The sequence below is a fragment of the Aquila chrysaetos genome, chromosome 19 (genome assembly GCF_900496995.4).
Source record: "Aquila chrysaetos chrysaetos chromosome 19, bAquChr1.4, whole genome shotgun sequence".
In the NCBI taxonomy this organism is placed as follows: domain Eukaryota; kingdom Metazoa; phylum Chordata; class Aves; order Accipitriformes; family Accipitridae; genus Aquila; species Aquila chrysaetos.
Window position 1 is genome coordinate 6025367 of NC_044022.1, and position 25082 is coordinate 6050448.

Here is a 25082-nt window from a genome sequence, read left to right on the forward strand (position 1 = left end):
AAAAGAAACGCTACGCTTTCAGCCTATAGCTTTTTTTTTTTTGTCATGGATCTAACAAGATATGCAGAAACTACATATGCAAATAATATTCACTTTACACTTGCTATTCATGCTTTTCATGGGATTAAATTCACCTTTTTATAAAGATTCAGTGTCACGATCTATGTCTGAACTGGTCATCTCCTTTCACTAGCTATTAAGTGAGCAGACACAACCACAATGCAGACCTCCATGCTGCAGATAGTTAGGGAAGTACATTTTCTTTTCTCAGCCTTCAGTTTTAATGGCATGGTTATGAACATAATAAATATGTATTACCACCATCAATCCAGTTTTGTTTTTCACATTGTCAACAAGGACTCACAATAAGTTATTTCAGCTCTCTGAGTCTGCATGTAGTCTTTGTAGAATATCAGTTTGAACAGAACAATTCCCATTCTCTCAAACAGCTCAAAAAGCAATTCCAGGAGCCAGAAAAGGGGAAGGCAAAAAATGAGAAAGAATTGCCAACATGCTGAAAAACATCACAATCAAAAAACATTGCAAAATTCTGGCATCATTTCTCGCAATTCAGTTATAAAGCTGTCCGTCACATGCTGACAAGATGTGAGCAAACTTGGTCATAATCAGCAACAGAAAACAGAAACCATGAGAAAAGTTTAATGATTGTGTAACCATTATCACACAGGGGATCAAAACTCCTATTTTGCCCCCTTGTTCAGGTGCCAGCGCAGAACTGAACCTTCCACCTATTATTACAAGTATTTTCTACCTTAAAAACTGTTCAATTAAAAGATCACCTGGCCGAATGACATAATAAAAATGCAGTAAACTATCGGCAACGAATGGGACAATTGCCGCAGTTGATACGGACCACGGTAACCAAATGAAAGATGACGCATCACTCAATTAACCAGGAGCAGCAGCCATGTACCCATTTTCTAGGGCATAAACAAATAAGGGGGGGGGGGGGGGGGGGGGGGAATAATCAGGGAAGTGGAAAAAATGTAAGCTGCAAAAGCAGGAAGGAGCCAAAGTTGTCTCATGTAATACATCAGTTCCACGTGTGAAAAAGGACCACATGCATGAATGTCAGTAAAGAGGGAAAAAGTCTGATTAATTCAAGTTGGGAAATCAAAACATTTCATTTTTGGCAATAACAACAAACTCTGGATTTACTAGTCCTGGAATTATTAATTCTGGCATATTTTACAACAGTAGATGTAGACAGTTTATCTGTTCTCATGCAGAGAGTAAAAGGGCTGTGAGACAGATTGTGGAAAAGTAAGATCTTGGAGTATCTCTGGAAGAACTGGTACGAAGAGATTCACTGAACTTGTTCAGGCTGTGGTGGAGGGGCCCAAGGCGTTCACCTGCAGTTCAGCCTACCCTCAAACTGAATGCAAACCTAAGGCACCTTCCAATTTTGACAGCCTCTGAACAGAGTTTTAAGATGTCACTTTGGAAAGACCAGGGTTTTTAAATGGGATCTGATTTTCAGTGAATTGCCCTGACAGACTGCAGTGAGTAGAAAACTGAGAGGATCCTATTAGGGCTAATTAGCAATAAATTTCACAGTACTTCCCTCACAGTCTGTATCTATGGGAGGTACAAAAGAACAAGGCTATGTCTATATTACTAAATACCCTGCTTTTTAGCTTGCATGACACTGACACCATCCAAATTGCATGAAGTGCTGTCTCTCGCTACCAGTTTAGTTGAGGGGAAGGTGGGTAGAGGTCCAAACTGGAGCTAGTGGGAGAGGTAGCAGTTGAGCATAGTGTTCAATCAGGAGTCCATGCTCACTCACCTCCTGGTCCTCTTGTTTGGTACTAACAGATATGACCAAGGATGGAGGGGTAGTGGCCTGCAAAAGGACCGTTCCTTGATTTTGCATTTTAATGTAACCACTGCTTTTTGGTATAAACACAAACATGCTGAACAGAAATGCTCAATACATTCAAACAGTTATCACCCTGTTGTGATACCGCAGGGAGAAAACGCTGTAGTAAGTGTTTTAAGCTATTCTCATGTGATTATTTTGTGTCTAATTTTGTTGTTCTATTGAAAACGATTTCTAAAATTTGCAAGACTGGGAGAGCGGATGAGAAATTTCGGGTCAGTTTGGCCAGAGCACTCACAGCTTGTAAGAGAAGCTAGTTCATTCAGAGAAGGTCTTTTTATGGACTGTCAAGACGTACAGCAAAGCCTGACCTACTCACTTCTACCTGAGCTTGGTGTTGAGCCAGCAGACCGGAGAGTGGTGAGAAAGAAATAGTTGAGGAATCGAGGGAGGGGAAAAAGCACTTACGTTACTTGAAGATGAAGTCACTGGCCATGTTATACAGGTTATTGCATGGAAAAGGTTTTTACCTCAGATTGCCTAGGTATGATATGAAAATCTAATGCAACTGATTTTAATATGGAGAACTGACTGAATTTTCTCAGCTGTTCACCAGTAGTCATAATTAACCACTGTCAGATTTTGGTACAGCAACATAAGCTTAATTTTGAGAGCTTCAGACTCCAAATATGTCACAAGTCAAATTTGTAGGTGACAAGCAGCATGTTTGTTCTCAAAGAAGGTGGAGTTAGAAGGGTAAGTACTGATGCATGCAGTTGCATAATTTTACAGAACACTGGCCTAGAGTGGCTGATGAGAAAGAAATTCACTCAATTTGCTTTACTTAAGAGTCAAAGGATTAGTTTTTATATCCAAATCCCATTCTATGCAAAACATCATATTCAACGGATACTTCATGTTCATTGTTTTTTGCTTGTTGAATTACTTAACATAATCTTCAGAAATATTATTTAGGCTTTGATAGGAATATGAGATATTCTCTACTTGCTATGTCAAATATATCTTTTTTTAGAGTGTGTATTCTCATACTAAAACATTAGAACATCTTGGTAAATACTAAAAATGCATTTATGAAGCTCTGTTATAAATAGCTACATGGTAAAAACTGGATTAATTATGAGCAAAATGGGATGGACTGTTTTGCCTGCGCATAACAGGCACTTCAGTTCCTCACGTATCAACACAAACTATTTATGCATTACGTACAAATACACAGACCGCTCAGCAGCTTCCAGCTATGCTTGCATACAAAAATCCATAAAAAAATTAAAGGCCTCTACCATAGAAGACTAGTTTCCTTGCTTGAGTAAACACCTCTAGTATTTCACCAACTTTTAACTTTAGAGAACAGAGACACATCACAGTAAATTGATGCATAACGGTCCAACTACCAGGTAATCTCTCACAATGATTACTTGATTCAGCTGGTTATACTTTTGGTTTTAATCTGAACCTTGAGTATACATTCTATTTTAGACCAGTTGCAGTATAACTCATCTGCTTGGAAACCCCCATTCAAACTTGCTCATGCAGTATGCCAGAAGAAGAATATTGCCTCAGAGCTGCTGTGACTGAAGGATAAATTCCAAAATTTATATGGAGGAAAAACTACTGAACAGAAAAAAGATGGCTGCTTAAAAACCCTTGGGTCTGATCATCAGAGAAGGTAGAGCTTCCAGTGACTTGAACAAAAGCCACATGGTCCTCAGACACCCAGGCCTCAACCATCTTCCCTTTTCTTCAATCTATTCCTCTCCTCTCCAAGATCAAAAAGCTTCCTGTTTTCTTCCCTCACTTCTGGCCCCCCCAAATAATATAACTACCTTATAATTCTAGCCTGAAAACATTTCACCTGGGTTGGAAACATGAAGATAAGGAAAATGTCCATTCAGAGAGACTAGATATACTTAAATTTTTTCTTCTCCATGTGTGTGTGTGTATATATATATTTTATTTTAGAGACTTGAATGTTCTTTAAAACACAGAAGAAATGGCCCAATACAGTAATTTCTGAAACAACATAACGCAGGCATTTCCAGGGCTGAGCAAGTATATAATTTTAACTGGAGTCTTCATAAAAATACTTATACATTCTAGTGAGAAAATCATTGTTGTAAGAGTACTAGGATGTTTTCATAAGAAAGCTACAAAGGATTAGTGCATCAGAAGACATACTAAAATTTTCTAAACTACATGTTAAGTCTCAATTTTTTTTTTGTTTTAAGTCTGTAAGATGTAAGCTTAATAATGAATATGTAAAAAATTAGGCATTTAGGAATTTTTTTAAAAATAAAAAAATAGGCTATTAAAAGTATGCAAAGCAGCAAAATGGCTAAGAGTTGCAGCAACACTGCAAATACAATTACAAACTAAACATGACTTAAACACTGAAAACTTCTGATATACTTGATACAGAACCTAGTCCAGTGAATGACACACAGAATCATTTTATCAATGTGAGAAGATAAAGTGGTTTTGCAAATCTCAGACTGCAGAATATCAGTTATTCCTAACTTTATTTATAAAATACAGTACAATAGTTATAAGATAAACTTAGTCACAGAATACTTGACACTAGTTCAACTCTCAACTTGAACATCTGTAACTTATATGAGGGTTTTGATTTTTTATGCATGCAGGAACTTACCAAGTGAAATGCCTTACTATCTGGTTTAACTTTATGTTTTTCCATATATTTGATAAGGCTGCAGTTGGTATACCTAGAAAAGGAAAAAATGTGACATTTCTAATATGCAAATCACCGATACTGCAAAGCTTTCTTAGTAGTCACAAAACTTATTAATAAGAACAGTTTAGTCTCTATTGCTAATCCACTAGGCAGGGCAAAACCACAACTACCAACACCAGAGATTGCTTAAAAATCAGACACTACAGAAATGCATTTCTTTCCCTCACATGCTTGTGAAAACACATCACATCCACACAGAAAGCACACTTTTAACCCACATGCAAACAGCAAACTACCATGTGGATTTAAACTGCCTTTTAGCAATTTTACTACTATACAGTTTCATTCTGTATATTTCTAATGCCAGTAAACATGGAGATAAATACTAAGCCCGTCTTAACACTCTCCTACAATGTACAGGTTGCTACAAGAACATCCATAAATTCACTTTTTTGAAGAGGAGCTCAGAAATAAGGTTTCTAAATGGTTACAATAGCATGGCAGGTGCAAGAAATGTATGTAACAGTACAGCCCCAAATCCCTCAGCATGGAAACAAGACGACAGGGTAGGGTCTTAAGTGCAGGTATTAGACTCTGGCAATGTGACAGCAAAACTGAGAGGTATTCTTTTCCTTAGTCTTCATAAGCTACCCTAGATACCAAACCTGACAATTATACCCGCTGTTTGCTGGAAACAGTATAAAGTCACCAGATCCCTTTTATGCAGCTATCACGGGAAAATCGTTTCCAGTACCACCGATTTGGAAACAGCTGTGACAAACTGTGCTTCGCAATCTTCAGAGCTGTGTGGGGTCTTACTGGCATCACGCATTTCACACCTGCCACCTTACCATTTACAGTGTCTCTGGCTACTCTTCTGATTCACACCACCTTGACAGGCCAAGTTCACCATTATTTTTCTTTTTTCACAATCTAAGTCATAACCATTTTATAGTCCTTGTTTGGCATCGACATAGAAAACAACTTGAGCTACAAGAAATTTCGGGTAGGAGGGAGAAGTAAAACATGCTTTCTTAGGAAAACTCAACTCAAAGCAGACTTACGTGTTTCTCCGGAAATCTTTCATTAAAGTTGAATGTTCAGGCATCTTTTTTATGTCTTCCCAATCTTTATCTGCAAAATCAATATTTATTAATACATTTTTTTTCTTTGCCCTCCCCAAGTAAAACAAAGCCTTTCCAAGTATTTCCATAGCCCTGATTTGGTTGGTTTTTTTTTTTTTTTTTAGTCTGCTTCTCTAACCTTGCAGTTACTTATTTCTTTGTACTGCTTGGCTCATATTCCTTCATCACCTCTTCACAATAAATCTTCACAATACAAACACCTAAGAAGTTCCAGTTCGGGCTGATTAACATAAAAGCTTTAAAAAAAACAGTTGCCAGCTACAGTGAAGATCACCATATGCCCAAAAGACAACATAGAAGAAAAAACATGTCAGCCATTGCGCTTACAACCTTCAGGACTGTTATTTAATTTACTCAGGCACAGTCATGCTCTCGGGACAGGAGTACACAAGACTCTCACAAATGTTCCTTCTAAGGGACTTCCCATTCTGCCAGCACTGTCTTTAGTTACAGGAAAATGCCCAGGGGTACTGTGCAAATTTCTGCTGTCTCAATGTAAAGGAATTACTGTTAGCCAACAAAAGGTTAAGAAAAAGTAATATTTGCACGCTCAAATTAAAGAATATTTCATCTCACCTTCTTTGTGTAGACAAAGCCCGAACTTAAAAATAATACAAACAAACAAAAAAAAATCACTACCAGCACCTAGCCTCAAATGTATTATGCTCTCTAACTCCTGAAAAGCCTCTGTGGGCAAGTAGTTTGATTCAAGTCAAATATTTACTAAGACTTATCACAACTGCAGAACACTGGGAGCTTAAAAAATATTAAGTGAATAAATAAATCAGAGACTAATTATTATTTATTTAAATAAAAGATTCTCCTCTTTCCCTATTCCAAAGACATGTGAAACTGTTTCAAATATGGCAAATGTCAATTAAAAAGCAAAACATTTGCTGCAATTACATGAAAAACAATATTACTTAGTAAGAACCAAAGACCTTCAAAATCAAATGCAGACCATTAGAAAGGATTATTTAAACCAATCAGAAAACAATAATGAGAATATCATCTATTTATGTAAGCTACACAAAGACAATGTAAAACCCAAATGAAGTAAGAAAAGCATAAGAAAAGGGTAAAATTCTAGGCTAAAAGCCGAATAGGACAGTATTGCTTAAAGAAGCAAAATTAAGGGGGATTTTCAAGAAAATAAAAGTACTTCATATGCAAAGGCAACACTTCCAGGAATCTCATACAGCAGTATAGAAACAATGAAGGACATTGCTTCAGGACAAAAAAAAACAAAGTCAAAGGGAAAAATAAGAGCAAATTTAATAACAACATTCTAGAACCACACAGACATAAGAGTCCACAAAATTCATGTGATAGGAAGAAGAAAGTCCACCAGAACAGTGAAGAAGAAGATTATTAACAGTGAATGGACAACAGCAGGGAACACAAGCAGTGAGGAGAAAGATGACCAAAAAGTAAAAATAAGGCCCCTGTTATTCTGACATCTGCGATTGTGTGAACAGTAGAAGACAAAGCATTAACTGAAAGATGCAAGACAGCCTGTGGAAAAACAAGATATGACCAACACTGAGGGGAAAACGCAACAAGTGATATCCACATTGTAATTTGTTTTGGTTCACGCAACCTGTTCTTTGTTCTGATTTGGAATAAAGAAATTTTCTCCATATTACAAGCTTTCTACCAGGGAAAAAAGTAAAATACCTCCCCTACTTCCAAATGCTATGCTTAATTTAGGATGAGTTAAACATCTGCATAATATTCACTAAATGTATAGATTTTTGCTTGGTTTCATCCAATCATCAGTCCCTTTCCAAATCTATAATCAGTACTGAAGAAATGCAGAAATATTTCTTCTGATTTTTAATCATCCACCATTAAACATGATATTTTAAAATTGTAAAACATTGGCACATGTATGCACAAAGATAGTCCTATCATTAATAATAGGAAAATTATCTAATATGACCATTAGATTCTAGATTTATAACTCATGAAATAAAGACTGTGTTTGAACAGCTTTGTTGCTTTGATCAGCTGCCACCTTCATATGCGAAGAAAGCAATACAGATATCTTTCTTTGAACAGCAGTGTTAAAAAAATACAGTATGTACCTGCAGGAAATCCCATTACATTGAATATTCTGTCCAGCTGGTCATGGTGATAAGGATTACTAGTTTTGATATCTTCTTGTCGACAATGGAATATTGGCTCTGATGTTAGCAGCTCTGCAAATATACACCCTATGGCCCAAATATCTTTAAAAAAGGAGAACAGAAATTAAGAAATCAAATGGATCTTTCCAAAAGCATCTTAGTGAGGTAAAATGTTATTTTTTAGCTTATCAGAGATAAGGTACCTGCATTGAGTATTTCAAGTTTCTATTGTGGAAGTGCAACACTTCCTTGACTTTTCCTTTTAGCTACAGATAGAGGTACACAACTCAGTAACTACAGAGGAGCTGAGACAGTATCAAACAGGTTTTTGTGTGGTTTTTAAAGTGTAGTTACCATTTATTGCTGTAAAAAAAATAATTTAAGAAGAAAACCAAAGGAAACTATTTGGGTAACCGTCCACACATAAAATACAAATGAAGAAAAGCCAACCAACTTCTTGCCCGTTCACTGCCATACTGTCCCCACCAAGAAATGTCCCCTCTCTGATCAGCCACTGGGTTTCGTAAGTATTAAACAACCCCAAAAATACAAGCTGAAAAGCAGTGATAGTGGAATAAGATAAATGTTATCTATCAAATCTTGTGGAAAGAGAGTAACAAGAAAATCGCTCCCGTACCTCATGCCCACGTACCTCACCCCTTTTCTTGATCAACATTCATTAAAAACAAAACAAAAAAAAACAAATCCCCAAACCCCTTTGTTTTAACTGTTGTGTCCCAATCTGCAAAATCAGATAGTCTGCATTTTCCTAGTTGTTTTCCTGATTTTTTCCTAGCATATACAAATGCAATTTTTAACTTACATAAAGTAATGCTACACTGAACCTTGAATGAACAAGAAAAGGTCATGAACAAGGACAAAAGCAAATGATGCAGAGAGCATAACCCCATTACTCAGTGTTTGTATACAGTCAGTTTTTATCTCGGCTGAAAAAAAAATTACGTACTAAAGGCTACGACCATCCATGCAGTTTCACATGCTGCAAGCAGAAGAAAATGTCAGTAAAGTGAAAGAACATGCAAATACAACAAAGCAAGCAGTTTAAAGGAACATATAAAGAAATTTATTTAATCTATAAAAGAAATATAGTATTAACAGAAAGGTAAATGAAAATACATTTAAGCCATAAACATTAGAATTTCTGACAAAAACACTGACACAATCTTAAAAAAATAACAGCCAAGGTCTGAGGAAAGAACTTCAGGTTACAGAAACAACACCATGTATGCTGACATACAACCTCCATGTTTGTGCAAAAGAAGCGGAGCATTGCAGGGGACGTTATTCCCCCAGAAACGGTTGCCAGGCTTTAACATATCTTTTAAACCAGCCAGCAAGAGGAAAAACTTCCCAGTCCTCTTCCCTACAGTCTCTCTCCCTTCCACGGCAAAGCTGTTCACATCCACTAAAGGTGAACCTCCCTCTAAGGCTGCTCCCGGGCTGTTCCCCCTGTCCTACGGACACAGCCCACGCCGGTTCCTGCCACCAGCGATCCCTTACCCCTGAAACGGCAAGAGCAGAGACTGGCAGAGCAAAGTCAACCGTGCCATGCCAAAGCTGTTCAAATTCAGACCGGTAAGTATGAATTAAGTGGTGAGGAGGACGTAGCATTAAGCTGATGTAGCCAATGCCATCCTCGCAGCATCTGCGTTCTGAGGTTTGGTTCGTTCTGGCTAGCCTGTTGCATGACTCTGACCACATCTCACTACTTCAAAGAATTCCTGTTCACAACTGTGCTTTGAAAAAGACATAGAGAGAGGCTAAAATGCAGCTTATTTTCACAGTTTAGTTTCAACGCAGCCAATATATTCTCCATTCTGTACGTTCCTTATTTCACATATTTATTAGATTACGTAAAAACATCCACAACAAAATTAATGCACTGTTCCTCATCATCATAATATGGATTCTACTAATAGTTCGAAGATCCATCCGTATTTTTTATTGCCTCTAACAGCATTTATAAAAGTCTTGTGTGAAAGCCATATAAATTTACATTGCATCCCAGGGCATTTGGAGCCAAGACCCAGAAATATTTCATTCCTATATATAGCCAGAGACCATAGTAAACTAAACAATTTGTCAAAGTTTAATATTTCTTCAAGAAATCAGTAACATACCTTTAACTCACCTACTGTCCTTTGTACTATTCATCAATGCTTCAATATTTGCGTACACTTTACATAAAGAACAAAACAGTAAGTTTTCATCCAATTTACTTACCAATAGCTTTGGTATAATGCCTTGCTCCCAGAAGCAACTCTGGAGCTCGATACCAGAACGTTACAACTACTGGATCCAAGTCTGCTAAAGGCTTCAGAGGTGAGTTAAATAATCGGGCAAAGCCCATGTCAGCTGCAAAATTCAAAGAGAGATGCTTTAAAATTTGATGAAAACTACCAATTTTTTCTTTTCTTTTTTAAAACAGAGTTTACTTGTTAGCGCTACCATCACTGCTAAATAAAATGCAAACGCAGACTGTAGCAGATATAAATTCTGTGAGCATATTTTCTTAAAGCTTTTGTAGAAGTTACTGGATGTCATCACCTATAAAGTATATCATTATAAATCATTACTAACATGAGCCATTTAGAACAAAGAATTAACCATTGTTCTGAAAAAGCGCATCAACTCACTTCTCAGGACACTGGTAAATCCTGACTCATTATACCTGATAGTCTCCGGTAAAATATTCCGTTATTACAGGATGGTCTTTCAACAAGCAGCATTTTAAATGTGAGCAAAATGCAGGTTCTGCAAAGGTTAGAATGATTTATAATACATACGTGCACATCACAAAAGCTCCCTCCTCATGAAGTTAGCTGTAGCGAGATTTCCTTCACACAAAACCAGCAACTAGGCCTACAGCATCTGCCTCCCTGCTAATTTTCTGTCAAGACCTATTTCCAGTATCGAGATACCAGTACTAAATACCATTTAGGCTATGATTTTAAAATGCTGTTTGGGGGCATTATATCATTAAAAACTGCTTTTTAAAATTGGTAGTATACAACTGCCCAGAAAACTGTCTGAACTACCAAATGTAAGTGATACAGGAAAAAATGGGCAGAGACTAAAATATGCACCTTCTCCCACCAAATCGCTTTCCCGACCCACCGCTCCCCAAATCCCAAGACAGAGGGACTCTGTGGTGCAGGGATATACACATGCTGAGAAAGACTTGAATGAAATGAGATGAGCAGCAATTCTGAGGGAAAAGGACCTACATGCTATAGCTCACTGGTTGAGGGAAAACTGCAGTGTAAAAATAGGTCTCTAACTTGACTACACAACCCTTAATTTTTTTTTTCATATGCATTCCTATTTATGATTGTTTTAATGCATTTAAAAAGAGAAACATTTTACAGTTTTCTACATTAAAATATCGATTACTCAAGATATGATCAAGTCACTAGTAACTATGAAAAGTAAGGAAAATTGTTGGCAGAAAGTGAATTTATGACTCAAAATGACACAAAAAGCCTATAAAAATTATTTTAAGTTAAATGCCAGTTATGTATTTTTTAGAAAAATTAGTTACACTGGAAAAGTGGAAGCCCTTGGTAGGGGTATAACTTCTGCATTCTTTTCCTGCTGTGGTAATATCTTAAGAAAATAATAATAATAAAAAGAAAGCTACATTTTGATAACACACTTAGAAATCCAGGGTCCCCCTCCCTCTTCCGCCGCTGGGAATGGATGGCTCAGAGGACTGGTGGTCCGATACAGAATCTTTCACCTGTCCATTAACAGAGTCTGACTAAATTTAGTTGTGTTCTAAGTTATTCCCAAATTAATTCAAAACTAAAAATTAAGAAATAAATGGGTGGTCTATGTGCAATTACTAGCAAGTAGTTGTATACAGCAAATATCACCACCACAGTTGAAAGTGAACATGCCCAGAGGATGACCTACATTCTCAATTTTGGAAGCAACTGCTCCATGAAGAATAAGGTAATAGGAAGAAATTTTCCCTTCCGCTGTCCATGCTGTACCTGTTTTGTACGGAGAAGACCTCAATCTCTACTGTCAACCTTAAACCTCGGAAGGGCGTTAAAAACTTTCAGGGTAGGATCTGCAGAAGTGTTCAGCCCTGGCCCATCTGCTCCTTAGATTTCAAAGGGCGAGGGAAGGACTAGAGCAGGACTAAACACTCCAAGAGAATCCTACCCTGAATCATTATACTAGTGATTAACAATATAGTTCAGATAAACAAAACAATAAGAGTACAGAGCAACAATGCAGAAGAATAATCTCATAAAAGAAAGCCAGAGGGAAGTGAAAAAGATGAATTAGCTTTAAAAAAACCCTTCCAAATGGGGCTGCATTACCATAACAAATATAAGTAGGCTGTGCATTAGCAGTCTGCTACCAAAGCACTGCCACCACACTAATGCACAGCCTGGTATAGATTTTTTTCTGTTAGACTACAGTTAACTTTTATTTATTTATTTACTTTAATTTAAAACAATTGAAGTTCTACAAATTATGCTCTCACTGTGAACAGTAACTCCCACCAGAATATATTACAATAGTGGGGAAAGTGTTGGGTCCTTCCTACACTGGTACACCCCAGTTTGAGCATTTAGCGGTAGTTCTCACTAAGCATTTTGGCTGGATTACTGCATTTTCTGGACTTTTAGGATCCCTTGCGTTTATCTCCAAGGGACCTGTCTACCCTTTCAAGAATATTTTGTAGGCTAAACGCCACCTTTGATTCCATTATAAAATTTAAAGTTTGTAGTAATGAGTAGTTCCCTATTTAGATTTTATAAGCAGCAGCAAGATAATGTCATGGCATTACAGGGGTAAATGGAGGACATTTTAAAATCCCCTTTCTCCTCCTTTCCCCCTAGCTAGCTGTCATCTATATCCCCATATCAAAATCCCCCACCCCACACAAACACCCACTTAAACAAAATATAACGACATTTTCCACTTTTTATTGATGAGGCTACAGCATTTCATCGTCAGAACTGGTGCATGGGGCTAATATCAAGAAGCCAGTCACTCAGAAAACAGCATTTAGGCAATGTGCCCAGGCACATACTAGTATTACAGTGACTACTTTAGGTGGTACAACTGCACCTTCAGAACATTCTAACTTAAATGCTACACTGGGACTTATCAAAGATATAAACATACCAATTTTTACTCTTCCTCGCTCAGGACCTTCACCCATAACTAAAATATTAGCAGGTTTCTGTGGAAAAAAAAATAAATATACAATACATATACCACGATAAACCTAAACATTAGTCTCTGAAAAGTTAGTTAAGCTTTGTTTTGCCAGTTTTAAACCAACTTTGATAAAAACGACAAGTTTCTCTGTCACAGTAAAGCTGTGCAAGGACCCAGACACAGGCTCTCCCTGACTGCATCTTCCTCACATTTCTTTTTGGTGTTTCTGTGCTCCAGCACCATGCTCCTAACTGACACTCCGGTGTCTGTCCTCAACCCGCATGAGCTGGCAGTTGCCGAGCCGCCGAAATTCCTACCAAAATTGCCCTAGGTCCCTTTGGTGGGAGACAGTCCCACTGCTGCCCACCACCTGCACCCCCGGCACAGGGACGGGAAGCCAACTCTGCAACATGTTTTGCCCAGGGTCATTAGGCGCATCTGCAGACACATTTTACATAAAAAATACCTGAGTGAGATACAGATTAAACATTACCATACCACTTTATATCAGAGAGAAAAGTCACCTAAATTATTCCTATTCACAAGTGTATATCAATTCAGACAGTTGCAAAACTGGAAAGCATTGCCTTTACGTTATTTTTCTCTCCGTCTTCCCTTTCTTTCTTTTACTAGGGAGGCGAGTTAAAGAATTGAGCTAGAGGTCAGCTTGTTAGAAACATTACCGCTCACTTCTTAATCCTATATTTTCTGCTGTCCTGTTTCCCACAATCCAGTCTCGGCATCTGCAGTCAGAAGATTCCTCAAATGCTAACACTGTTTATGTAAGTCAAATCTGCAGTGCTTATTTTGAGGGGAAAAAAGTCAGGAAACTCACAACTAAAGCGGAAAATGTATGCTAGACTAGTTTTGAACTGGCGTGATTTAGATACCCATTCATACTGTAAATCCTGGACAAAACAGGGGCTCCTATTCAGTTGTGAACTGTGAGAATTATAATAAGGCTGAGTTACAGCTCTTGCTTTGCTTTCTCAGTTTAAATTGATCTGAAGAAAAAAGTATCCCAGCAAGATAGTTTAGGCTACCTAAAACTTAATATAATAAATTTTAATATCTTAGTGTGATTTACCAAGCATATATTCTCAGAAATTCTCAAGTCTTCCCGAAACTATCAGGCTCTGGTGTAAACACATTCAAAGAGACAAAAGACCACAATTTGATATCGATCTAGAAGTAATTCATATTGTGTAAAACAAGGTGCAAAAAATTAATAATCCACAAAAAATTTCCTTGAGAAACTTAATTCCTACTGCTTATGAAAGGCTCCAACATGGATTTCTGAAACTGTACAATACACGTACAAAATATTTAAAAAGAATTTGAGGTGTTGCATCTCTTCTCTGAGAGCAGGTTAAAGACGGAAGAAAATGTTATAGCTTGACCGTGACCAAAAAGGTAAGATATATCCCATTATCTTTCCAACAGCAATAACAACAGATCCAACTTGTGCTGCATTAGCTCGGAGATATGCAGAAGAATTTGTGTCCCACACCACCACCACCCCTTTTTGGTTTTTATTAGTAAGTCATACACTCCAGGTAAGTACTGCTTCAACACAGAAAAAAATGCAGTATGTGGGCACACAGCTCACAAAGCATTCAATTTTGATTGTTTCTAGAAAAGTCCTAGAAATAAACAAGCAGCATAAATCTTTAAATTCAGAGTTAATGTTGAAGTTTAAAGCATTTCAAACTGCTAGATAAGAAAACACATAATTTCACCACATAAACCATTCTATTGCTATGTTGTGACTCAGAGAAAACATGCATATCTTTTACAAAAGCTGCTTCAGTATGTCTGGGGTGTTAATAAGCTACATGCCTAATTAATATTTTTTGAGTACAGTTAATGATACATTACACAGGCACTAAAATTTTTCAGATAAATAATACATTGACCTAAAGTATAATTTCCTCCCCCTGCATTTTCACAGGTTGATAATACTCTAAAAAAATGCTTGTAACATCCTCATGATATTTTTACCTTAAAATATTTTACTATTTGGATTTTGATAGGGACAAGGAGCCATATTCACACAAAGACTCCATTATGCCAGATGATTAATCAGCACAGCACTGGGTAACAATTCCTGCCCCAAAGATCTTCTACCCTAAGTTCAAGGTAGGTACAGATGAGAAGAGAAAGCGCAAAGAGGTAAGACAATACTGGTTAGCAACAGCTTGATTCACACTCTGATTTTTTTCCTCTCAGGATTTACAGAAAAGGTTTAAAAATACAGACAATTTAGAAATCCGTGTAGGAGTCTTCTAAAGCCGCAAAATGAGAAAAACCTCAGTCGATCTGGAATAACCATTCACAGCAGTTCACCTCTTCCTAGAGTCAAAGGCCCTTCACTGAAACAGCTCTGTTTGAAACAGAAGATTCTTACTACAGACAAAAATACTTATATAGTCGCATCACTGTAAAGATACAACATCACAGTTACAGACTAAAAAAAATTAAATTTAAAATCAGAGGTCTTATTCTGAAGGTTCCCATTCCTAAAATCATTGCATTAGTAGCCTGGAACAACATTGTTAGTTGAAAGAATTTTCGAAATGACAATTCATCAGTATTTAAATTCAATAGGGGAATATCTACCAGAAAACAGTACAGGGACAGTATTGGCATTCCTAAAACATAAGCGTTTTGAGGACTCCCTGAAAAACATTTAAGTCCACTAACAAAAGTCAAAATGTGGGTCAGGGATTCTTGTTAGACATCTTTGACTCAAGTCCACCATCTGGAGAAAAAAAGCAACTCCCCAGATTTGTCTCTTTGGACAACTCATTACACATTAGAAATTTATTTGCAAAGAAAAACAAGCCATCATTAGAAACAGAAGGGAGAAATCTGGACAAACTTCAGTTTGATTTGTTAAATTTCAGTTTAATTTTAATTATCCAGAGAAAATGAAAGTTTAAAGTGCTTATTCAAATCACTTGGGCTGAACAAGAAAAATCTTTCAACAATTTTTCTATTGTGTTCTGAAAACACACTACTTTAAAACACCTTTTTTTTTAATAACTACAAATGATTGACTTTTTAAAGTCACTCATTTTTGTTCTAATTGAGGCATATTTCCTTTTGCCGCCAAGTAAAATAATTTGCTCATGCCAGACAAATGCAAATGAGAAAGCTGTTATGATCCTAAACCAAATGTGAAGAGCCATGCAGCGACGTACAGCTGAGTACTTCAGAGGCCAACAAACCAACTTTCTGACAACCCCACAGAATGAAATTTAAGAAAAATCACACCACCACCCCCAACACCCCACCTCAGCAGCAGGGGAATAACTCATTCTCATGGAAGAATGGCCTTGTGACCATGGCACAGCACTAAATCTTATCTGGTCCTAGATCTGGCTTTGTAGGACTCCTTGTGTGATTCCTAGACAAATCCTAATCTTGTGCATTTAATCACTATTACTACTGAGGAGAGAAAAAAGATCTCACTGAAATATTTTCAAGTACTTCAAATGTAATCATTATTTGCAAAGTGCAAACAGAAATCCTAAAGCAGCAGGCTAATTTCAAATAAAGGAGCTAAAAAAAACCCACAGGCTAAATTCACAGGTTCACAGATCTACGAAGGACTTCAGGCAGTTACCTTCATCCATCTGCCTGACCGGACACACGATACCACTCTCTGTTCACCGTGATCCTGAAGTCTCTGATGATGAAGGCTGCACAATTCCCAGGCAATCTACTCCCTTTCACTCTTCTCCATTGCAGAGTTTTTCCTTTCTTTCTAACACAACAAACGAGGTTACTCCCATCACCTCTTCTCTTATACATCAGCAGAAAGAGCAGGCAACCACTCTCCTTCAGTGCAAGGACTTCATACACTTCTGAAGATCTACCTCTCTTTTCAGTCCTATCACCTAGATTAAAAGAACTCTCTTCTGCTCAGTGTTTCCTAGTAGGACATTTTTTCTGGATGTATGATCATTCTTGTTGCTTCCCTCTACCTGTTCTGCCTTGGGCCACCTATTTGTTTGAACTCGAGTGCTCCAAATTACACACTGCTCCTGCCGAGGCTTCACTAATGCTAAATACAGCAGAGGGATTTTTACATGTCTTGCACAGCATCTTCCACTTTATACAATCCCAGTATGGTATCTTGTTTTGCCTCACTGTGTAAGGCTACTGATTCATGTTGAGGTTATAAGCTGTGCATTTTCTTCACATCTTTTCTGCAGGACTGCTCTTATTTTTTTTTTTTTTTAATCATTGTTCCATCTGAAAAATACTGCAGTCACATACTGTTTGTGTTCATTGAGAGGGGAAACTCAGACTTGAGAACTTATTTGGTTTTCTATTTTGAAGATAAAATGCAAACAACATGAAAATTATACCAATCTATGTCTTGATGAGATGTGATCATATCAAAAAAAGCCAGCATTCCTGTTGCTCACAGCAAGTTATTCACAGGAGCGAGAGATGATTACTTATTCTATGTTCCCATACTAGCTGTCTGGAAATCACAGGACATTTTCTCATGCTCCAGGAAAGGTATTCTGCTGTTGGGTCCTCTTTCCTATAAGTTTTAGTCATCAAAGCAGTGAGGAAAAAAACCTGCTACCTTTTTTCCCCCCACTTATAAACTGTTTGCAGTAGTCCCATGTATATTTATGAACAGACTCACCCTCTTTATACCTCCATTTTAATGCACCTTTTAATAAGGTTTTAGTATCATCATAACCAATTTTCATTTGGACAATCCTATACTTCAGAGTTAGGCTACTAAAATGTTACTCAGCAGAGGGTTCATAGTGGTGGGGTGAGTCACACCAGTGACTTATGTTAACCACTCATATTTGTGAATCGTTAATGGCTGTGCCACCAATTTTCAGAACTGGCTGTCCCACCCATTTCTACCTCTGATGAGCCAAGATAATTGAAAAAAGTCTAACACTGGTTTTAATTTTAAAAAAGCAGTTTAACTTTAAAAGAACAATACTAAGCAAAGTGCTTTTATCCCTAAATTATTTTGCTTTTGCAATCATGGCCTCAACAATGATTCTATTAAGATTTAGAATGAATGACTTTTTAATATTTTAGACTTCAAAACATTAAATTAAACAATACAGGAACAGATTCAAATGCACAACCCTACAATCATACAAAAAAATTCCACTTCTTCAGCTGTATGTGAGCAAGTGCCTGAGAAGCACGAAACACAAGTAAGTTAAAAATGTCTTGCTGTGAAGTTTGTAATTCAATGGCATGGAAAAAAAAAACAAAAAGGTTTTGAAAGACAACTGCAAAGGCTTACCAAGTTGTAGCCTGCTTGGAAGAGCACTTTGGTGAAATATATTGGTGTGAAATATATTATCACTTCCCAGTTAGGTCCTCTGACAAGAAAAACTGTGCAGCAAAAACCTACTAGCCTTTAGCTAGCCTTGCAAAAGTCACAGCCCATCTCAGGGTCTATGACGCACAAAACATTTATGCTTCTTAAGGTACAACTCTCTTGACAACCTTGTTGATCTTCAAGTAATCATAACATACACCAAAACACTTCCTTATTATCAAGGTGGGATGCTCCCCTACTGCATTCTTAGGGATTGGAACTGACTTTTTTGAACATTTTATGGTTAAAGAAAACAATTCTCTTCCCACTTTGAACAAAACCGACTACTTCAATGCTAAATAGTACTCTAGCACAATTAAAGTGTCAATACAACCATATTCAAATGATAGTATCAGCACTTTTCTGAAGTTAATTTACTTCCTTGAATTCAAAGATGTGCATTCACAATTAAGATAATTTCGGTTGCATTTATTAACTGATTCAGGGCTTTAAAACAAATTATCATCAAAAGACCACCACAAACACTGGTGAAAACAATGGCTCCACAGAACTCAACGTGTATTAAATCTAAACATTAAAGTCATCTTTTTAATTAAAAAACACATGAATTGTGAAAAGCACTGAAAAATAAAGAAAATCTATTTTAATTTAATACTTCTTGTTAATTATCTTCTTATAAAGAACATGTCAGATCTGTTTAAAAAAAAGTAAATCAAGAATCTAAATAGAATTCTCATTAAAAACAGAAACCGTTAAAATTACCAGTAACAGCCAAACAAAACCAAAAACCTAAATTATCAAAGCACACATGCTCAAAAAATTTTAAAAGTACAGAAAGTATTTGGATAAGAGAGAAGATTAGAGGGATGCCGTATCTATGCCAGGGAGGCCTTCTGCTAGTTACCATCACCATATTTTATCTCTGTTTCAGCCTGATGAAAGCTGTTGGCCTCACTGTTACATTTTTATGCTCTGAACACACTCCAAGAATTTCCTTCCATTGCTGTCACTCAGTCACTGCCAACATGGGGCAACGTAACTTATTAGAGCTTGTACATAGCCTAATACACAGGCTTTTCTACCACTTTCACTGGAATGGAATTAGAGTTGAAAGAAAAAAAATTAATTAGACTTTCCAGGCCAACTCTCCCACTCCCTAAAAATATACATCAGGACGAGCTGCAGGGTGTGACTTTCTGTATTAAATCTCCAAGGTAGCAAAGGTGGATATCATGGGCAAAAACATTATTACAGGAGGAAAATCTAACATGTCAAATATCATTAACACATCATTCAAAAGTGTAATAAACTTAATAAATTAAAACAAATAGTCTTGCAGAAATTTATTTCCTGTGGGTTTTGCTACACAAGTGATTACTCGTTCATAGCTCAGGATGACTCTGGATGCTGTGGACACATCAGAGCAGCATCAAATGCAAGAAGAGAGAGAGTGTGCACTGAAACTGGTTTTTAGGTACTGTGTTATTCCGCATATAATCCCATCTCCTTTTTCAATTCAGTGTTCTGCCTCACAACTGAGGATTTTGAATGGGTAATAAAAAACACTGAGTATCATTTTTGTTCAGTCATTTTGTTGGAGCAGCTTCTGCAGGTTGACAGGCATTCAGTAGTACTGTAATCTCATACTTCCTAATACTTTCACACGAAGGAAGAAAACTGCCTTATTTACTCTTTGGTTTGCATGCAGTTGTGGTAGCCTATGCCATTGTCCTTAACAGCGCTATTTTATTTTTGTTTTTCATTTAGATAGTACTCTCATCACTTCCGTATCACCCTACTTGTACTAATACATAACTCCTCCTGCTCTGGACGAAGGGGAAAAAAAAAAAAAAAAAAAAAGTTGAAAAGGCTACGCAATTTATTACTATGCACTTCCCAGTGGTTTGTCTGGGCTTTGTTTGCACTTACTTCTTGAAACACCTTTGTCCACAGAACAAACACAGTATTTCAAACAACGCCCCAAAGATTATCTTTTGTGTCACTTGTGTTCAGAGCAAGTCGGATAAAGTTGGGAGCTCATACAGAGCAAGGTTTTATATGGGATAAGTGTGCCCTATTTATAAGGTGAATTTTTCACAGGCTACTTTGAAACTGCTCAATTTAATCAAAGGATTTTCTTATCTTTTCAACTTTTCCTCTATATTATGAGTACAGATTACACACAGAGATCAATGCATTTTCTTTCTACAGCAGGATGCAGAAAAAACAATTATTATGGCTATTTCCTGTATTTTGGACAATTTATATTCCTATCTTCCACAGCATTTTATGCAATGATAACTTTGCCACAACCTTAACAAGGTATTTAGTACTAAAAAACCAACAAAACTGAACTGGAAACTGTGTCTAAGTGTTTCTAAAATCATACTCCAGGGTTTTCACTAAATCCTACTACAGGATTTTTATTGACTAAGCTTACTTCAAAGGTACATTTGTGATCAAAGAGCTTCTGGTCCTCCATACCTCTCTCAGGTCAGAACCAAAAGTTACACTGATACTTTTTCCACCTGGCTAGTACAGCTCATTACCTTTACGACAGAAATTAGATCTCACATTTCTAGAATGCCTTTCCTCTGTAGAAGTCTTACCTCTATATTTGTATTTATATATCTGGCTATGAGAGTTACCTCAGCCAGTTTACCTATCACTACTGGGTGGCAATGTGCTGAGATGACTGAGCTGGTCTTCAAACAGTGAAGGATTACTTATTCGCATTATTCTCTCTCCAGCACCATAATCGGGTATCTGGCCATCTTGGAAAGCCAGCACATTAAAAACCAAGCTAGTAACAAAAGAACAAGTTTAAAGTTACAGTGAAGAAAGAAATCTAGTATAGTCTGCCTATCAGTTAATGTATTTGCATTCCCAACATTTCACCTAACTTGGGCAGGACTTTTGCTGTAAAAAAGACAAAACCAGATTCAAACTACTTTAAAAAATCCTCACATATATATAGATAGATAGATATAAAAATTATATCAGGTATCCATATATGAATTATATTCCTCAATATATAACTTATATTACACCCATATAATTCTCATTACATCAATCTACTTCAGTTATCAACCTACTTAAACGCCCTGGAATTTAAAAAAAGTCAAAATATTTCTAAGCTTGAAGAAAGCAATAGCAAAAGTATTTTACCAAATCAAAATTTGACAAAACAGCACCTTAAGTAATGAGCCCTCTTTATATAAAGAATGCTAGTTCTGCAGGCGGGCGCCCTGCTTTCTGAAAAGTATAGAAGTTCAAGACAGAATGATAGAGTAACTACACTTGCGAGGAAGGTATCTCCTTTGCAGTATTCAAAAATCCTCAGCTACTGGAACTAGAAGAAAGCAAAATATTTTCTAAAATTTCAATAAAAAAATAGTTGGGAAATACAGAAAACTTCCAAATCTTTACTTTTGTTATGAAGACAGTGGCCATCTGACCATCTTTTTACACACCCGAACAGCTACATCCCGCTGCAGTTCCTCATCCCCTCCTCTCCCGTTTTTTTTACTGCACAACAGAATGAAGTAAGCACAGGTTTTAATGCACATTCCTTCTGCAAACAACTTGCTTTCTTTTCTGAAGAGGGCAGTATACCGCGAGGGGCAGTATAAACAGACTCTGAAATTGCTGCAGTAACAACTACTAAATGAATTTACGACTGACTGAAAATGCCAAGTTTGGCACATATGAAGTGATGGGATCTCTCAGCTGGCAGACAATTTTGGGTAGCTGACTAAAGATTTTCAGACCACCACACTTCTAAACACTTCCTTGTCAAAGTTGCTTAATAAAGAACCATTTACAGAAACCTCAAGCCTTTTGGACACTTAAACAATGAAGGCAACTTTCACAAGGAGCTCCTACAACTTCACAAGTAATGCACTTGAGTAAACCTTTCAAAATGTCCAAATAGTCCAATTTTCTTCACATAGTCAGAAATACCAAAAGCACCATATACACTGACGTGAAATATAAGCGGTATTGTTTTTGTAAGCAATATGAGGATCAAAAGTATCTCTCCCAAACCACTCTTCCGTATTAGAAAAACACTTTTCTTCATTCTATACATTCTTATTAAAACATTCATCACAAAAATCCTTGACATTTTCTGGTTAAACATGATGCTACTTGGGCAACACTTATGCATTTTTCCAAAGACTTTTTGTATTACCTGTGTAATTTTCCTACAAAACATTTTCAATTATTTGACTTTCTGTTTTGCTACATATTCCTCCAGCCCCCAATTAAATGAGTCTGCTATAGAATTCTCCGTACCTTCATTCAGAGATGCTGCAGAAGAGATACATTATCATAGAATCATTTAGGTTGGAAAAGACTTTCAAGATCATCGAGTCCAACCATCAACTATGCCCACTAAACCACGTTCTGAAGTGCCTTGTCTACACACTTTTTGAACACCTCCAGGGACGGTGACTCAACCACTTCCCTGGGCAGCCTTTTCCAATGTTTGACAACCCTCTCAGTAAAAAAACTGTTCCTAACATCCAACCTAAACCTCCCCTGGTGCAACTTGAGGCCATTTCCTCTCATCCTACCTCCAGCCACCTGACAGAAGAGACCAGCACCCACCTCACTACAACCTCCCTTCAGGTGGTTGTAGAGAGCGATAAGGTCTCCCCTCAGCCTCCTCTTCTCCAGACTAAACAGCCCCAGCTCCCTCAGCCGCTCCTCATAAGACTTGTGCTCCAGGCCCCTCACCAACCTGGTTGCCCTTCTCTGGACACACTCCAGCACCTCCATGTCTTTCCTGTCGTGAGGGGCCCAAAACTGAACACGGTATTCAAGGTGCAGCCTCACCAGTGCCCAGTACAGGGGGATGATCACTGCCCTAGTCCTGCTGGCCACACCATTTCTGATACAAGCCAGGATGCCGTTGGCCGCCTTGGCCACCTGGGCGCACTGCTGGCTCATATTCAGCCGGCTGTCGACCAACACCCCCAGGTCCTTTTCCACCGGGCAGCTTTCCAGCCGCTCTTCCCCAAGCCTGTAGCACTACATGGGGCTGTTGTGACCCAAGTGCAGGACCTGGAACTTGGCCTTGTTGAACCTCACACAGTTGGCCTCGGCCCATCCATCCAGCCTGTCCAGATCCCTCTGCAGAGCCTTCCTGCCCTCAAGGAGATCAGCACTCCCGCCCAGCTTGGTGTCATAATAATATATATATAGAACTTTAAACAGGCAGTGCCTTTTTGAACCTTCTTCACAGTTAACAGGAGCTGTTCATAAGTTTGGCAGATTTAATCTTACAGGCATCAAGATATTACAGTCTGATCAGCCCTTATTCTCTTAGGGAAGGGATAAAGGACACTTGTGAGGTTTCAGTAATTACAATAAAGAACAAAGATACGAAATCTTTGTTAAAAACCTTCACTTAAAAATTGCTTTTTTTTAAATCTTTCACATACTTCATGTATTAATTCACTCGTTCTCTTTTTCGTCATGAAATCTTTCCATCTGGAGCATCTTAACAGGACAAGGTGTTCTCTGATGGCTGCAGCTCTTGAAGCCCACATCCTCAGCATCGAAGTCCTAGATCTTCCTCCTGCATTTCTCACTGCACATATTCCAGCTCCTTCCTATGCCTTTCTTCCCTGCATCCAGAATCCCCAAGCTCCTTTCCCACCTGCCGTCTGTTTTGATGACCAAGCATACAGGGCCAGCGGAGAGGCATGCGCCATGAACGACCAGTGAACCACTATCTTCAGAGTGCAGACAAACCCAACTGAAATGGCCCTGGTGCAACTCTCAAAGCATTTCTCCCAGAACGCATGTCGTCCTCTATTTGACATCCGCTTTTCATGAAATTTGAAAACATTTGACTGTTTTGATACCATATCTTTTTACCAAATGTATCTGAAATTTGCTAACAGATGCAAATGTTACCTGGGGGAACTAGCAAGAAAACTGGCATGCCCAAGTAAGCTTTGTCTCCTTAAGCAGGCAGGCTACGGCCACACAGTATCAGGAGACCAACATAAAGGTTTTTTTATTGTGGAACATCCAACACCATTTGCATTTCTTCAGCTATTTTTCCTAGAGACTATAGTAGCAATGCTATCATTTCTCCTATGTAAAACTCTAAAGCACCACCTCGTTTTCAGTTTATAAATCAGTATGCAATATGTGGACACATGTTTCTGGTGCTGTTATTAAATTTACGTTCCACCAAGCAACGACAAACTTCTCAAAAGCCACTACAACGACATTAATTCTTGATGAAAGGCACTGAAAAGGCCTGCCTTGATTTGATACCTTCTAAGGTAAAGATGTAAATGGTTATAAAGATCAGTCCTGAAACATTCTACCTAGCACTGAAGGGCTCTAGGGGAAGTAGGAGAAAGAAAACAAAAGCAGTACTCTTCACAGTAGCGTTTATAGCCACATGAAGAAAAACTACAAGTTACTTTCAGCCTCAAATTTGCGGTTCCCCTTTTGCAACAGTTCTTTGCTACCTGTTAACTGGTCCAAGATCACAGATTAAAAATTATTTAATTTACAATGACATAGAAATTTCAGGAAAAAATACTCTGCTTCCATTGCTTCTTGTGTCTGATGGTTCTGCAGCAGGTAAGTGAAAAATATCTCACTAAAGTATCAATAATCATGTAATGTAACTCCATGTCTCCAAATACTCATCTGTGTTGTACTCATTTGTCCCCAAGACATCTGGTGGTTA

The 25082-nt window shown here is 37.7% G+C and overlaps 1 protein-coding gene across 4 annotated transcripts in view; it reads right to left on the minus strand.

Annotated features, from left to right (window-relative positions):
- The window catches only part of CDK8 (cyclin dependent kinase 8), an 87774-nt gene that overhangs the window by 10323 nt on the left and 52369 nt on the right, over positions 1-25082 (minus strand). For 2 of the 4 annotated variants that reach the window (XM_030042823.2, XM_030042822.2), the window contains exons 5-9: positions 12994-13051; positions 10072-10203; positions 7786-7929; positions 5618-5687; positions 4512-4584 (exon numbers count right to left, since the gene is read on the minus strand). In XM_030042823.2, coding sequence (XP_029898683.1) covers positions 4512-4584; positions 5618-5687; positions 7786-7929; positions 10072-10203; positions 12994-13051 — 477 coding nt within the window. The remainder of the gene's footprint in view (positions 1-4511; positions 4585-5617; positions 5688-7785; positions 7930-10071; positions 10204-12993; positions 13052-25082) is intronic. The other 2 variants (XM_030042824.2, XM_030042826.2) reach the window with 2 other exon arrangements.